We start from the raw sequence: 14621 nt of genomic DNA on the forward strand, positions 1-14621 counted from the left end.
TACTTTCCCAGTGGCCATCTGGAGAGGTCAGGTAGCTTTTGTAGGCCTTGGTTTAGAAGTCTGCAGCCAATTCAACCCTAAGGAAAATGACTGAAAAGAATTGAGCCTTCTAGAGCAATGAGCGTTCGATCCGTTAGGTACAGTGAGCTGGGCTGTGCCCCTGGGGATTATGTTTCAAGAGGCCAAGGCTGGAATGTCGGAGGCGGCATCCCTCAGAATGGCTTCTGCTTTATTCTGAGGCCAGGGGTCTGGGAGCTCTCTTTGAAACACCTGCTGGTGCTCCTTCCTGCAGGAGGTCTTTTGCAGCTGTCATGGATCTAGATCAGAGCAGGATCTACTGTGGCATAGAGGGTAGGAGTGCCAGCCGTCGGGGTGGCGATGGGCTGGCTCACCTGCTCCCCTTGCTCAGAGATTCCTACTGCTCTGTGCTTATCTGTTTGCTTCTCTTTTCCAGTTAGGGGAAAACAGGGGAGGGGAGCCTGGCTTTCCTCTCTGGGTGTACCCCGAGCACCGGCCCCAAGTTCAGAAGGTGCTTGCTAAAGGTAGAGCATGCAAATAAATGAATAGACGATGAATTATTGGGATTTAATTCTTCATAAATACCGCTGTATCTAAGAGTAGCCTACAGGCTGCCCAAGCCTGGCACCCAGCTGAGGATGAGGCCGGGGTGCGTGCCTGCGTGCCATATCGCTCTTTCCCATCACGTCTCCGTCGGAGCTGGAGTGGCACGGGACACCCAGGTGCCTGCGCTTCATCATCCTCTAGCTGCTTAGGAACTTAATTTTGAACATTCCTGCCTGGGTAGAAGGGAAGGTTTAGTTTATATCCTCCCTAACACGTATTCCACCTCCCCAGGGCCAACCGCATCTGCCTGTTTCTTATGAAGCTAGCAAGATGAAGCACATCCTTCCCTGCCAGAGTGGTCACACGCCATAAACACTTACATTTGACTTTTTTTGGCATCAATGTAGTTTGAAAATTGTTCCAATAAGACATATTGGCATGGATGTACCTAATAACTATCATCATCATTACATTGTATTCCATTGTGATATTCACCCACCCATGCATCCACCCAGCCAACCCAGTGCTGTTATAAGCAATGTTGGGGGGTTATGCATTAAGATTTTACAAAGTTGCTCTCCAAAGAGGTTGCCCCAGTACTAGGCTCCCAATTGAGTAACGTTGGCAACAGAGGTGAGCTAGGAAATCCCTTATGGCCCCCTGGGGTCAGGAGCACCAGCTGGCGTCTAGCGCAGGAAAAGAAAACCTGGTGAAAGGGGGGAAACTAGAGGACTCCGAGTGAAGGGCAGGCGTTGGGCAACAACAACATGTTGTGCCTATCCAGTCACTGCGGCAAAGGCGCCCCACGACGCTCCTGGTATGAGGTAGATGAAACTTTCTGGGCTATCTTTGTAATTGCTGTGAGTCTAGAACTGTTCTAAAATTAAGTTTATTTAAAGAGACAAAAAAAATTTCAAATATGTAACTGACAAATGTTTTCCGTTCACAATTTCCACCCTGAGCCTTCAGTTGGAACTGGAGAGAGCTTTCTCCTACTTCTCACTGGCGCATCGTCTTACTGGTCCCCATGGCGGTCCTGACCTGTACCCGCTTCCCTGTGGGCGGTGAGAGCTCAGGCCCCGCACTGCTTCCTGGGTCACCACCCCCGCTGTGGTACCTGCAGACACTCCTTCCTACGCAGAGGGTCAAGGTCACAAACGGACACGTTCTCTGGGGGGAGACTTGTCCTGTTTTTAATTCACATGAAGAGAAGCTGGCCTGACATTTTTAACGTGGGGTTTAACACATGAGTTTTTTCTTCTGCCTTTCTTGCCTCAGTTTTGAAGCAAAAGCAGCGTGAGAGCACGGCATCTCCCACAGCCACGTGCTGCCCCGGGAGGCTGCGGACGTTTCGTGGGAGGCACAGAGCTCCTGAGTGTGCTGCTGCTTCCTGGGCTCAGCCCATCCACAGGGTGGAGTCTCTCCTTGATGGAAACGCCCGACAGTGCAGCCTGAAGCCCTGTTTGCACAGCCCCGACTTGGGGTAGTCAGTGAAGTAAATAATTTCCACTGGACTTTAAGGCAGCGAAGGGCGGCTGCCATCCGCCGGGCCTGTGGGGCCCGTCCGGGAAGGGCCACGCGTGGATCACGGCAGTGGACTCCCTTGGGCGTGGGGGGTTCAAGAGGCGCGTCTCTACCTGTCGCCAGCAGGTGGCAGCACAGCTTGAGCGAGAAACGGACTCCTTTCCTTACCTGCAACTGCGCCCAGGAGAAAAACCCTTGTTTGTTCATTTTGCTGAAGAGAACAACTACAAAATTCAACTAAGTGTGATGTTTTCAGTATCCATTGGTGGACAGACACATATGACGAGTGAAAATGGACAGTGGCAACTTTTGAAAGAATGTGTATGTTACGAGTCACCCAGAGTGACCCAAAAACTTCCACCCGTGAAACACAGACCATTTACAACCACTCCAGGCTGCCCCTGGCACACTACAGACCTCGGGTGCCAGCCCACGGGGCGGGACCCTGCTTTAATCAGCCCTGGCTTCCTCCTCACCCTCACCCAGCAGCTTGGGAAGCTAAGACCGGCGACTGTGGGCAGCCTTGGGGGGCATTCCTAAAGCCCCCCGGGCTGCTGTCCTCTCTCTCTGCCCCAGGAGTCGATGCAAAGAGAAGACATAGCCCCACCAGGATGTGGACATGACTTTTCTAGTATCCCACTGACTCCACCCCCCCCCCCCAAAGATCCTTAGGTTGATGAGCCGCAGACTGACCCTGGAGGTAATATCAGATGGAAGAACATAAGACAGCGAGTGTCATGTTAGCCTTGGCGTGGAGAAGCTTCTAGAATTTAGAAAAAGGAGGGGTTGGTGGTGCAGGGATCTCAGCCGTGAGAGTGTGGGGCCCTCTCCACCCCCACTCCCCCACCCTCGCCCAGGCAGAAACCCACTGGACAATGGCTCTCTGTGTCCCCACTAAAGGTTCAAGTCTCAGAAAGGTGGCTGAAGGGCCCTTCCCCAGTCAAATATGTTCATCCTTGGGAGACTGTTATGGCCAGCAGATTAGAGAGGACCGGACATACCATCGGAGCCACAGGACCTGCCACAAGCTGTGCGACCACTACCGCCCCGGTAGAGCCCATCCGCCATGTTAGAACCCCCCACTTTCCAAAGAGTCTCCCAAGAATGGTCCCCGGGACACTCCCTGGCCTTGGGAAAGCCCCTGGGCACTCACTCACTTGTCATTCACAAGTTTCCCATGTTGGTGAATCTGATTTTCCATCGTGAAGTTGATTGTGGCACCATACACGTGTTCCCCGAAAAATACCTTCATTTTCGATCTGTATTCTTCATCTTGGTAATAGCGGATCATATCAGGGAACCAAACTGTCAGTCCGTAGTAACTGTAATAGAGGCGGCAGCATTTCACGTGCCTTATTCTCCCATGGCCAGGTCTGCATCCTGGCCTGCAGCAGCACGAGCTCATTTTAAGCGTGTTGATATGGTTCGTTATTGGAAAATCTAGTCATAGAACGCATGGTAGTAATAAGTAAAGTATGATTTCCCTAATGTTAAAAGGTATTCAATAGAAAACAGCATTCATTCTTGATAAAAACACCAATCGGGCCCTCCCTGGTGGCACAGCAGGTAAAAGCACTGCACTAAGAAGCTAGAGCCATTTCAGCACGAGTTCGATCCCATCCCGGAGGTGACCACATGGCACGGCAGACCTCTCCTGACCCACCCGCTGCTCCCCTCAGCAGTGTACTTCGTCTGTCAGCCTATTATGCTCCCCACTCTGTCTCAGGTGAATCCTCTCACCACCTCTGCCCCTCTGGCTTGTACCCCAGTTCTGCATGCATAAATAAATAAGACTTTAAAATAACAATTAAAAAAAAAACACCAATAGATTAGGGATGAATGGATTCTTGACATCTAAGAAAATACATAGCTCAGCTCAAAAGGTAGGTTCTAACTTAATGGGGAAACACGACAGATGAATTTTCACTCACAACAGGAGCAAGCCCAGGATACCAAGCGCCACCAACACCATTTTGTCTAGATTGAGGACTGAGACAATGCAGGCAGGAGAAAAACACGGGAATTTACAATTGTAAGACAAGAGTTAAAATTACCTCTACTTGCAGAGGAGGGGCTTTTTCTAGCCTGGGAGACTCCAGATGGCTGCCATTAAGCATCAACCCTACTCCCAGGAACACCTCTTCAGAGCATTTTTGGTTCAGTGGTAAGAAATTTACTGCTGGTAGAAGCCATCAGAGCAAGCGGCCTGTGGTTGGCAAGCAAAGGCCTCCGATCTGGTACAGACTATGCGAGCCAGAAACAGCTAGAACCCTTGACTCACAGATGGACCCCGAGGCACTTGGAAATAAACGTGTGGAACTGGGGAGACTTACCTCAGCGCCATGGTGAACCAGACCACTGCCAGAATCAGCGTGTTCATCCTGAAGGGCCCCATCACACAGTAGAGAGCATTGTCCCACACCTACAATCCGCACAGAGAAGGTTAGCTGAAGCACGGAACTTGTCTCGGGAAGGGCTCACTTCTCGGATGTTCTAACACATAGCTGAGACACCCACGGAGAGAAGGGGGAATTGCCATCTCCCAGGGGGCGGTTCTGTTCAAACAACAGTGGCCAGCGTGAGTCCCTATGGCACGTGCTCTGTTAGAAGCCCTCCTCCCTGGTCCAGCAGAGCAAAGCCATCACCACAGAACTCAAGCCAGAGCTCACTCCCTGTCTGTGAGGCAGTCTCAGCAGAATCTGCTGCCTGTGGGCAAACCGGCCCTTCAACCGCCAATGAGTGAGGAGGCCCATGATGAAGATTATAAAACGGGGGTCCCCAGCTTTTCACCCCCACTAGCGTATTCTTTAAAAGTCAGGCACCTGACTGACCCCCAGCCTTTTCCTCCAGCATCACTTCTTTCAGGACCCCTTAGGTCTAAATCTGTAGACACAAACCAGAAGTCTGCCCCTGCCCGGCCGGGAATCATTTCCTTTGGCATCCGTGACTCGCTGCTCTCTGTAGAAACCCCCGTGACACTTCGGCGGTGGGAACACCGCTCACGGAACAATCCTGGCTTCCCACACCGGAGCCCTCTCTCTGATGACTGGGCACGCGCCTTGTCTCGCTACCAGGAAGCCTTGCACCAGAGCCCACAGTCTCTTCTCGCCAGTGCTGTCACACCTCCCGGGGAGCACAGCAGTGTGCCCCTGAGCCCGGCGGCCCGCGGCGATTCAGGGCACCGAAGGACCCTACGTGGCGAGTCCCGCGCCTGCCTGTGGTGTGGGTGACCCGCCGACGCTGAACCACCCTCTCCCGCGTGTGTCTCTGGGCTGCTCAAGGCGTTAAACAGGGCCCGGCCTGGGGCCACTTCTCCGGGAACATGGCCCTGCCCGTGAAGGGTCCCTCAGAAATCACTCACAGCGCTGCAGGACTCACTTCTTTGGCTCATCCCTTGCTGTCTATGGATTACTCAGAGAAGTGGCCCAAGAGGGGACACTCTCCAAAGCCTCGGCCTCAGGAGGGAAAGTCAGGGCTGGAGGACTGAGGCTCCAGGCCCCCCGAGGCCTGAGTGCTAGGTGGCTGGTGAGGAGACAGAGGCTCTAAGATGATGTCTGGCCAGTTTCTCCCCTCACAGGAAACCTCCATGACCCGTGGGCACCAGTCTCACCTGCGTGTCCCGGACCTGTTTAGGCTCATTTGTAGGTGAATCTGCAAAATTCCTGTAGGCTCCCAAGCTCTTTGTCCTGGTTCCCCCACGCCCCTCCCCCCTTTCTAGAGCCAACATAGCCTCACAGGAGCAACAGAGGGTGTTCTGTCGGCTCCTGCGTGCCGAAATTAATTAAAGTTGTCTCTTGCTAACCTCCCTGGTGCTAACAGTTTCCCAGCCCACAGGTAGCGGCAGGTGAGCGTCCCCACGGCCCCATGCCGGCGAGGATGGGCTAGCACCAAACCCGCGCCGTGTTGTGAGGATGCTCTTCGCCCCTGAGGGGAGGGGCTCCCACAGCCGCCTCCCCTCCACTGCCCGCCCCCACCATACCTGCTTGAAAGTGGTTGTGAATCGGACCAACCAGCGCTGGTACCAAGTTCCTGTTGAACTCTGGATCTCAATGAATTCATCCATTTGCTTGGGAGTTTTGATGTTGGAAACCTGCAAGGCAAAGATGGTCCAGACAATCGTAACTCCAGTTTGTGCCAGATTTTTCCATTTTTTGCCTAACAGAACCGACTTTATCCACTTATGGGGGCCTCTGACGACACTCTGGGCCGGAGTCCTCAGTCACAGGTGCGCAGGGCCCGGCCCTGCCGGCGGCTGTATCTCCTTGCCGACGAAGCAAATCAGTGTCTTCACTTCGTCACGCCTTTGGGAAATCAGTGGCCCATAGGACACGGAATTTCCCTTCACATCTAGAAAGGGAGCTCCGGATCCCGGCCGCTGTGGGGCCTGCTTGTGGCCGGGCCGAGCGGGGAGACGCCTAGCCACGCCGGAAGGCAGGCGCCGAGCGGGCGGAGGCTTGGTGCAGGAGTCGGGGACCTCTGCTCTCTGGCTCCACAAAACGCTCCGTTTAGATCAAACGCCTATGCTGAGGGACACATGGCGCCCCTCGGGGAGATGCTGGCCAACACGGGGCCATTTCGGGGGCGTCTGGAGCAGCACGTGAGGCCTTACACCCTGAGCAGATGCAGAAACCATTAACCCGGTGCTGAGTTTCCCGTCAGTCAGAGCCAAGAAGAGGCCTGTGCTGGGGGGAGGGGAGATTTTTCCATACACAGACACCCGATGGATCTCCCTGACCTAATTCTGCCAACACATCACTTCCTCATGCCTAGATCGCTCCTTTCTTTGTTTGCTTCCATACGCCCAGCCTTGGCCCCGACACTGGGGAGACAGATCGGAGCACTGCCTCCTGCCGTCTCCTGTCGCCTCGTGAGTCAAAAGGCAATGAACTCTTTCTTTTCTCAAAAACACCTATGTCATCCTCTTGAGTTCTATGCATGTCAGTAAGCAAGCCCACTCCTGGGGGGGGGGGGGAATTTGCCTCATAAACTATTTGAAAAATACGAATGGAGCAAGAGAAGTGATGTGTTCTTGGTCCCCAGTGGAAATCGAAGACGAACAGAGACAGTCTCATCTATGTCGAGCTCCCCTCAAGGGCCCTGGAGAGTGCTGACTTGCCCGACATCAGCAGGTGGCCCCAAGGAGAAGCCTCATTCCCAAGACGGTGATTTCCAAGTTAACTGATGCTTAAAGCAGCCCCTGAACTGTGCAGGCAGCTGTGAGTTCAAGGGGAGTCCTGACTTCATGAATTCTTAACCGAATGGCCAAGGTCCGCGCTTTCTGACCTAGGCAGAGGCACGGGGAAGAGCAAAGTCAAAAGCAACATCACCTCCTCCAACAAGCCTTTCATTGAGGTTAACAGTGACTCATCTTTCTTCACAGGACTGAGGGTGTGAAGAGACCAGAGAAACCGAGATGGGATGGACAAACACAGGAAAAGCCAGAGCCTGCACTGTAGACAACTGACTCCTTAGTGGCCAAGCCCTAAGCCTCGGCAGGCCTGGCTACACTTCACTAAACCCTAGACAGTGGTTCTCAACCTGCTGGGCCAGCGAGGCGATCCCTTGAGAACCCGGTAAGAGCAGGTGACTCCCTGCCTGGCAGGTGCGCGCTGAGTGCCTCCTCCGTGCCCCACCCTCGGGTGCGGGGGCCCCTGCAAAGGCGCCAGGGACAGGAGACCAGCACAGCGAGCTCTGCAGTGAAACTCTTGGCTGGCGCTGGGCTTCCTGCACCTGCGCCCCCAGGGAGGCCCGGACCCCCAACCGCAGCCCAAAGGGCCCGGAGAGGGACACCCAATCAGGAAGCACCTGAAAACTCACACTCCGAAGCAGTGAGTGATTCACTTACATGCAAATTTTTCTTTTTTCTCTTGCAGGGAAAATAACATCGTATTTCCTAGGGGCTTGGGAGTGGGTGTGTTGACAACAGCAAGCACAATTACTCTAATTTACAATTAACTAGGATACTGCTTTGATTCAGTACAAATTAGAATATTGTCTCTGTTCACCCCAGACCTGCTGTTGGTTCCCGGGGGGGGGGAGGGGGGGGCTTCAACTCAGCCCCTTCAAGGTTTCCGGGATGCCTGCCGCAGGACACCTCAGAATGAGAGGCAGCACAGGCTGCGGGGAGGGGAGTAAACTGCCAGATTCACAGGAGAAAAGCAGGTACTTGCTATCAGATTTTCACAGGCACGAGGATGAAGATCCAGAGCCGTGAGCAGAGAAAGAAACTGCTGTCCCTTTAGAAAAAGACGTACGCTGGCCAAGGGCCCATGTGCCGAAGGCGGGTGGCCTCGGGGCAGCCGATGGCGGTCAGGGTCGGGTGAGAAGGCCCCGCTGGACAGTGTTTACTTAGGCTTCTCGGGGGCCCACACTCCCTGCACCCGAGGGTCTGGTGCCACCTCCCCTAGCAACGAGCTGGGGCAGGTGCCAGATAAGCCAGGAAGTTTTATCTCCCAAAATGTATAGTTAACCAGACAAATGGCACATCAATAAAATTTGATTTAAAAAACCCTTTTGAGAAAGAGAAATGAGTTTGCAGTCAGGCTTCAAAGACGTTATGTGAACAGGTGCACAGAGCTGCCTCAGCACTGCCTGCCACGGCCGATCGCACAATGCTGGCCGCGAGCATGGAGGGAGGGGGGTGTCTTGGGGCGCCGAGGTAACGGGACAGCCAACTAACCCATGGGGCAGCTTCGTGGCAATTAACATGTATTTGCTCTTCAGTTTTGAACTGGCAAGTAGCACATTCAGGCTACCAGCCAGCGCTGTAAGGGTGCTGGAGAGGAGCCTCCTGTGTGCGGCCCCGAAGGCTGCGACGCCCCATGGAGCTGTGCTCGGACATCCGTCACAAGAGCTGTCAAAGTCCCCTCTGCGAGCCAAACACTTTATGTTGGGACTCCGCTCTCAGAAAACAAACCCCAAATAAGAAGGGGGCGAAACCATCTGTGCAAGAGAGTCCACGGTGTATATTTACAGGAATGAGGGTAAGAAAAAAAAAGCCACAGGTAAGTGGACGACTAACATTAGGGACGTGTTAAGGAAAACGACATGGGCGATCCCGACAGTGACGTGCATTAAGAGTGGCCACGGACTCAGGGCCATCACGGGGCAGCAGAGGGACGCTGACGCGCATTCGATGACCCATGTGACCCCAGCTGGTTCTGGTTTTCGAGTCACTGGGAGCCCCGGATGCCCGTGGAAACGCAAAGCGTGACTGTGGCCCAGTAAGGGTCTTGTTGTCCTTTGACACATTTTCTGGCACTCTACAATGAAAATGACTTCTTAGCAACCAGAGCGAGAGAGGCCCCGCCTGGGGACGGACACAGCTGAAGCCTCACTCACCGTGACAGCCTCCCCGACCCCCTCAGTCCTCACACCAGCGTCACAGCCACTCACCGTAAACACCTTCTCGGGGGTCCCCTTGGCCCTCATGTTGGTGTCGTGGACCCGCTTGAGAATCATCCAGGCTTCGTCGTGTTTGCCCATCTGTTGAAAACCAAGGAGAAGGACCTGGAAAAGTTGTTTCTGAGGATGAATGGAAAAGCCTAGAATCCCAGATTCCTGAGTGCGAGGACGCTGGGCCCAGACTCCGACTGTCCTGGACATGGGGGCGTGGTGGACAGCTCCCTGTTCCCGCTCCTTCCTGGAGGGATAGTGAGGTGCTGCCCTCAAGGGGTGACTGCTAAGCCTCACCGCACTGCACGCGATTCTCAGTGCACGTTCTGTGGGACGCCCCACGGAGCTGTGCTCGGACATCCGTCGCAAGAGCTGTCAAAATCCCCTCTGCAAGCCAGTCACTTTATGTCGGGACTCCGCTCTTAGAAAACAAACCCCAAATAAGAAGGGGACCCCAAATAAGAAGGGGGCGAGAGGTTGAATGGGGCCTGGGTGGGAGCCATGTTCCTCGCTGACAAGGTCAGACAAAAAGCAATCTGTTATGGGGCGCACTACATCCCCTAAAAGAGACATGCTGATACCCCCAACATGGACATGCTCAGAGTGTGACTGTGTTTGGAAATAGGGTTGCTGCAGACAGTTAATTAGGGTGAGGTCATGCTGGCGAGGGCGGCTGGACTGTGTCCTGAGAAGCAGGCACCTGTGTGAAGACACACAGAACCGCATGGCCAGAGGCAGGATGCGAAGGACACAGCATCAAGCCACGAAACTGCTGGCAGCACCTACTAGGTGCAAGAGGCGTGGAAGCGCCCTGTGCACTTCAGAGGGAGCGTGGTCTACCAGCACCGTGGCTCTGAACGGGGCAGTACCGTCCCACGACTTGAAGCCGTTCAGTGCGAGGACCTCTGTGCCGGGAGCCCTCGCCCAGGGCATCGGACAGCGCAGGGCTGGGCGTGAGATGCCCTCTGCCCTGAGCGGGGCAGGCAGCCAGGAGGTGACTTGGCAGAAGGATCCAGGAGGCTCACGAATGGACTCCTGCGTCCCTGGGTCCTGGGCGCTGTGCCTGCCCCTGCCCTGTCTGGCCACTGGGAGGGGCAGCGCCCCGGAGAGGAGCCCCTCGAGAGAGGAGCCCTGAGGGGCCCGGGAGTAGCAGTGAGCTCCATCACGGACTTCACTGCCACAGCGGGGAAGAACGGCACGTAACTGAAGTGTCTGCTTATCGGCACGTAACTGAAGAGCCTGGGGGAGCGTGGGTGCAGGGCCACCCCTGCCCACCTCTGGGATGGTCACTCAGGTAATTCAGGGCGCAGAACTGTCACCAGCAGAATCAGGCCCAGCCTGAGTGAGGAGCGGGTTGGCTGACCTGCGGCGCGTGCACAGTGCTAACGGGCGGCCAGGGCTCCAGACTCACCTCCAGCAGAAACCTCGGGCTCTCGGGCATGAACTTCAGGGCCAGCAGGGACACGGTGCAGGGCAGCGCACAGACGATCACGAACACTCTCCAGCTGTGGAAGTGGTAGCTGGTGCCCATGCTGAAGCCCCAGCCTGGGAGGAAGCATGAGGTTTCTGACCCAACAAGGACCTTGACACTGGCCCTCAAATTCTAGGGTGCCAGAGTGCCACCTGGGAGCAGGTTCAAATGCAGATGCCAGATCTGGGGTGGACGCTGGGAACCCGGGCCTTGACGGCCTCCTTGCCACACCTGGCCCAGCACGCAGTAGCCACATCACAGTTTACGTTAACAAGCTGACAAACCAGGGACGTCCTGCAACCCCTTTCTTGACAAATAACAAGCTGGAAGGCCAGAGCTACTCAGGATGCCCTCCGGGGCCCACTCCTCCTCCCCGGCCCCTCCGGAGCAGGGGCCTCCTGCCCACAGGGGTGGGCACGCCATATACATCATGTGGTGAAGATGGGCCTCCTTGTCCTGATCCCTGGGGTTTAGTGGGAATGCAGGGTTCTGGGGGCGCGAGGACTGGGGTGGTACCACGGTGCAACCGTAGCAAAATCACAGCTTCTCTGGGCCGCTGCTATATCATCTATAGAACGGGTCGCTCAAACCTAACTTGTTGGGGGGGAGGGGTGACAGGTAGAGGAAATGAAGATCGAAATCCTTTCGGTCAGAAGGAGGGAAAGAAGAAAGAAAAGCATGGGAGCGGGAGACAGTCGTTATTTGCAGAAAGGCAGCGGGTACTGAAATGAGCAGTGTCTCCAGGGCTGGAAGTTCTCCAGAGACATCAAGGTCAGACACGGGGACTAGGTGAGGGGAGGGACACCGCTGAGCACAGGGATGGAGCTGGCACCAGGGAGGGCCCGGTCCGGGGAAGCCTGCGTGCTCACCGTAGTGTGGAATGATGCTCCAGGCCATGGCAGACGCGTAGATGCCCCCGGTCATCCAGAAGATGCCCAGCCAGCTGAGGTGCTCGCCTCGCTTCTCCCGGGACAGGAATTCAGAAAAATAGGCAAAAACAATGGGCAGAGCACCCCCGATGCTGCCGAGAGAAAAGACCAGACGGGACAAATCAAGCCATAGGCTAAACATGGTCACAGCGGACACCAAGTGGCCTTGCGCCCGCCCTTAAGCGCGGTGCTGGAAGAGCCCAGGGCCTGAAAGGCCACGGGGGCCAGCTGCCCGAGGGGCCAGCTGCCCGAGGACAGTGGCTTCAACCTAACCCCTTCCCATGGGTCAGCGCTCACGCCGTCTCTTGGAAGCCCCAAAACTCAGTCCAAGGGGTCCTGGAGGTGCCTCTGAAGCTGGAGAGCCAGGACAGATGGTCCATGGGCTCAGGGTCCCGCTGGAGCCCTGGGTCACGTACCCTACGCCTGAGAGGAGCCGGCAGAAGAGGAAGGCCCCGTATCCCTGCACAAAGGAGGAGAGGGAGGCGAAGGAGGCGTTGATGGCCAGAGAGGTGCTCAGGACTCTCTTCCTCCCCAGCTTATCGGCCAGGCCCCCCAGGACAAAGGCCCCGGCCATCATTCCGAGGTAGACTATCAGCCCTGGAGGAGGGGAGAGGGGAGAGAGAGAAGCATCAGAGACCATGCAATGCTTTAGAAAACCCAACACCATGTTCATGTCATGGACATAAGAGCTGGCCAATCGAGCGCAGTGCAGATGTGACTTCCTGGGAACACTTTGCCCAAAACTCTGCTTTGCCAGGGTTAGATATATGCACCACATCCTAAAACACCCCGACCCAACTGGTTTTTCTGAGGGACCTCTCTTTTAGCTGCATAATCCACAGAAGAAGGAAATACTATTATTCTATTTTTAAGCAAAATAAAAGGGCAAGGGTGTCATAAAAATCCTTACCTGCAGAGTTATGTTTAAAGAGAAAATGTCCCTGGGGAAAGCACAGCAACGTGAGTGGGGGTTGGGGGAGAAAACAGCAAACGTAAAACAGCACGTGCCAATAAGGGCAACTATCAGGTCAGACGCCCAAGAAGGACGCGGCCAAGGTGCAGCCGCGTCCCGCTTCCTTCGAGGGGTGTGGAAGAGGGGCAGGAGCGGTCCCGTCTTCAGCCCTACCTGTCCTATAGGAAAATTATTTCACTCAAGAGGTCATATAAAGACAGAGTTGGAGACAGATGGGTAGTGTCCAGCGTCCCAGGTGGCCATCTCCAGGCAGTTGTTTCCTCCTAAGGACGGCGCTAACTAATTACTAAGGCCTCTGCCAAGTGCAAGTACCAGTCACTGAGCCTAAGAAGGCAACTTTGCCCCTAGCTTGCAGGCAGAGAAAGCGCTGAATGTACCCACTAGCGAAGTGCCTGTCCCCTGCCCAGCTTCAAGCGGAAGCCAAAGGATGAACGCAAGTTGCCTTTCACATAAAAGAAGGGTTTCTGGCCCGAGGACTTGCTTTCACACAGACAGGTGCCCTGAACAGCCAAATAAAGCAAAGCACTTCCAGGAGCATCAAATTGAGGTGGGCTCTGAGGGGAGACGGGGGTCTGCTCTGCTCATATTTCCTTCTTGGATCATCTTATTCTGAGGTAAAAGAAGCATCAGTGTTGTCAGTGGTTTTCAGTAATTAGGATTTTTTTCATTCCCTCGGCATTGCATAAAGTCACAAAACGTTATTTCCTTTTAATTGTCAGTGTATGCTGTCACTTCATAAAAGATGCCCGATTTCCCCCTATTTAATAAAAGTCTGTCGTTGATGCATTATTTTCATTACTGGGGAGACAGAGTGGCAATCCCAATCTTGATGGAGCTCATGTTGTAGGTGGGGAAATGAGACACTAAAGCAATAAGTGAGCGAACTGTACAGTAAGTAGGTGGCTCTTAGGGTTACAGAGAAAATGAAGGCCACGGAGGGGGATGGGAGAGCCAGGGTGGAAGGTGGCAGGGAACAAAGGTAGAAGTCTGCCCTCCCCTGGATGGGGCCTTTGAGCAAACACCCAAAGGGAGCCAAACACGGGGTGTCCCGGGGACACTGCTGCACCTCAGTGCGCAGACCTGAGGTTTCGCTGCACACTCAGGGCGAGAGAGGACGCATTTCTCACCACCCTGGTTTCCCCAGTGCCCAGGCCCACAGAAAATGGAGAGAACTGTCTCCCACTATAGTAGGTCACTACCATCTATGCTTGAGAAAAGGCGGCAAGATTTGCAAACCCACCCGTGCATGTGGCACATCGTATTGTGATTGTGCGGCTCAGTGTTCCTGCCCCACAATGAGTACACCTGCCTGGTCCGGTCCCGAATGGTCAAGGGATTTCCACATCTGGTCCCCTTCCAACTCGACCTTGCCCGGTCTGAGCCCCTAAGCCTTCATCTAGCATGAACGAGGACATCTTACGGCCGCCTCTGCCACCCTGACACACCCAGCCCACCAAAAGTGAAGAGGGGCAGGTGCTTGGGCGAGCCTCCAGCTGCAGGCTCCCGCTCTCACTGAGTCTGCAGACTGGGCCTGAGGTCCTGGCTCCCCATCCAGTTTCCCACCTGCATCTGATGCCCCAGTCAACCGGACACACCCAGGAAAGCACCGGCTTCTGCTTCCTCTGACTCAGGCAGGGCACTAACACCAGGCATGGCTGGAGCCCTGTCTGAGAGGACTGGCCTTTCCTTCCCACTCCCAGGGGGTGCTCTGGGGTCTCCCCAGCAGCAGCACAGCTCACAGTGGAGTCTGACACAGGCCCTTGCT

The 14621-nt window shown here is 55.0% G+C and overlaps 1 protein-coding gene across 3 annotated transcripts in view; it reads right to left on the reverse strand.

Moving 5' to 3' along the window:
* The window catches only part of SV2B (synaptic vesicle glycoprotein 2B), an 86536-nt gene that overhangs the window by 8329 nt on the left and 63586 nt on the right, over positions 1-14621 (reverse strand). For all 3 annotated transcript variants that reach the window (XM_004693100.2, XM_012732731.1, XM_012732732.1), the window contains 7 exons: positions 12300-12480; positions 11824-11975; positions 10895-11028; positions 9484-9573; positions 6068-6178; positions 4422-4510; positions 3246-3410 (listed from right to left, as the gene is read on the reverse strand). In XM_004693100.2, the coding sequence (XP_004693157.1) occupies positions 3246-3410; positions 4422-4510; positions 6068-6178; positions 9484-9573; positions 10895-11028; positions 11824-11975; positions 12300-12480 (922 nt within the window). The remainder of the gene's footprint in view (positions 1-3245; positions 3411-4421; positions 4511-6067; positions 6179-9483; positions 9574-10894; positions 11029-11823; positions 11976-12299; positions 12481-14621) is intronic.

This window comes from Condylura cristata, unplaced genomic scaffold (genome assembly GCF_000260355.1).
Source record: "Condylura cristata isolate star-nosed mole 26May11 unplaced genomic scaffold, ConCri1.0 scaffold00035, whole genome shotgun sequence".
NCBI lineage: Eukaryota > Metazoa > Chordata > Mammalia > Eulipotyphla > Talpidae > Condylura > Condylura cristata.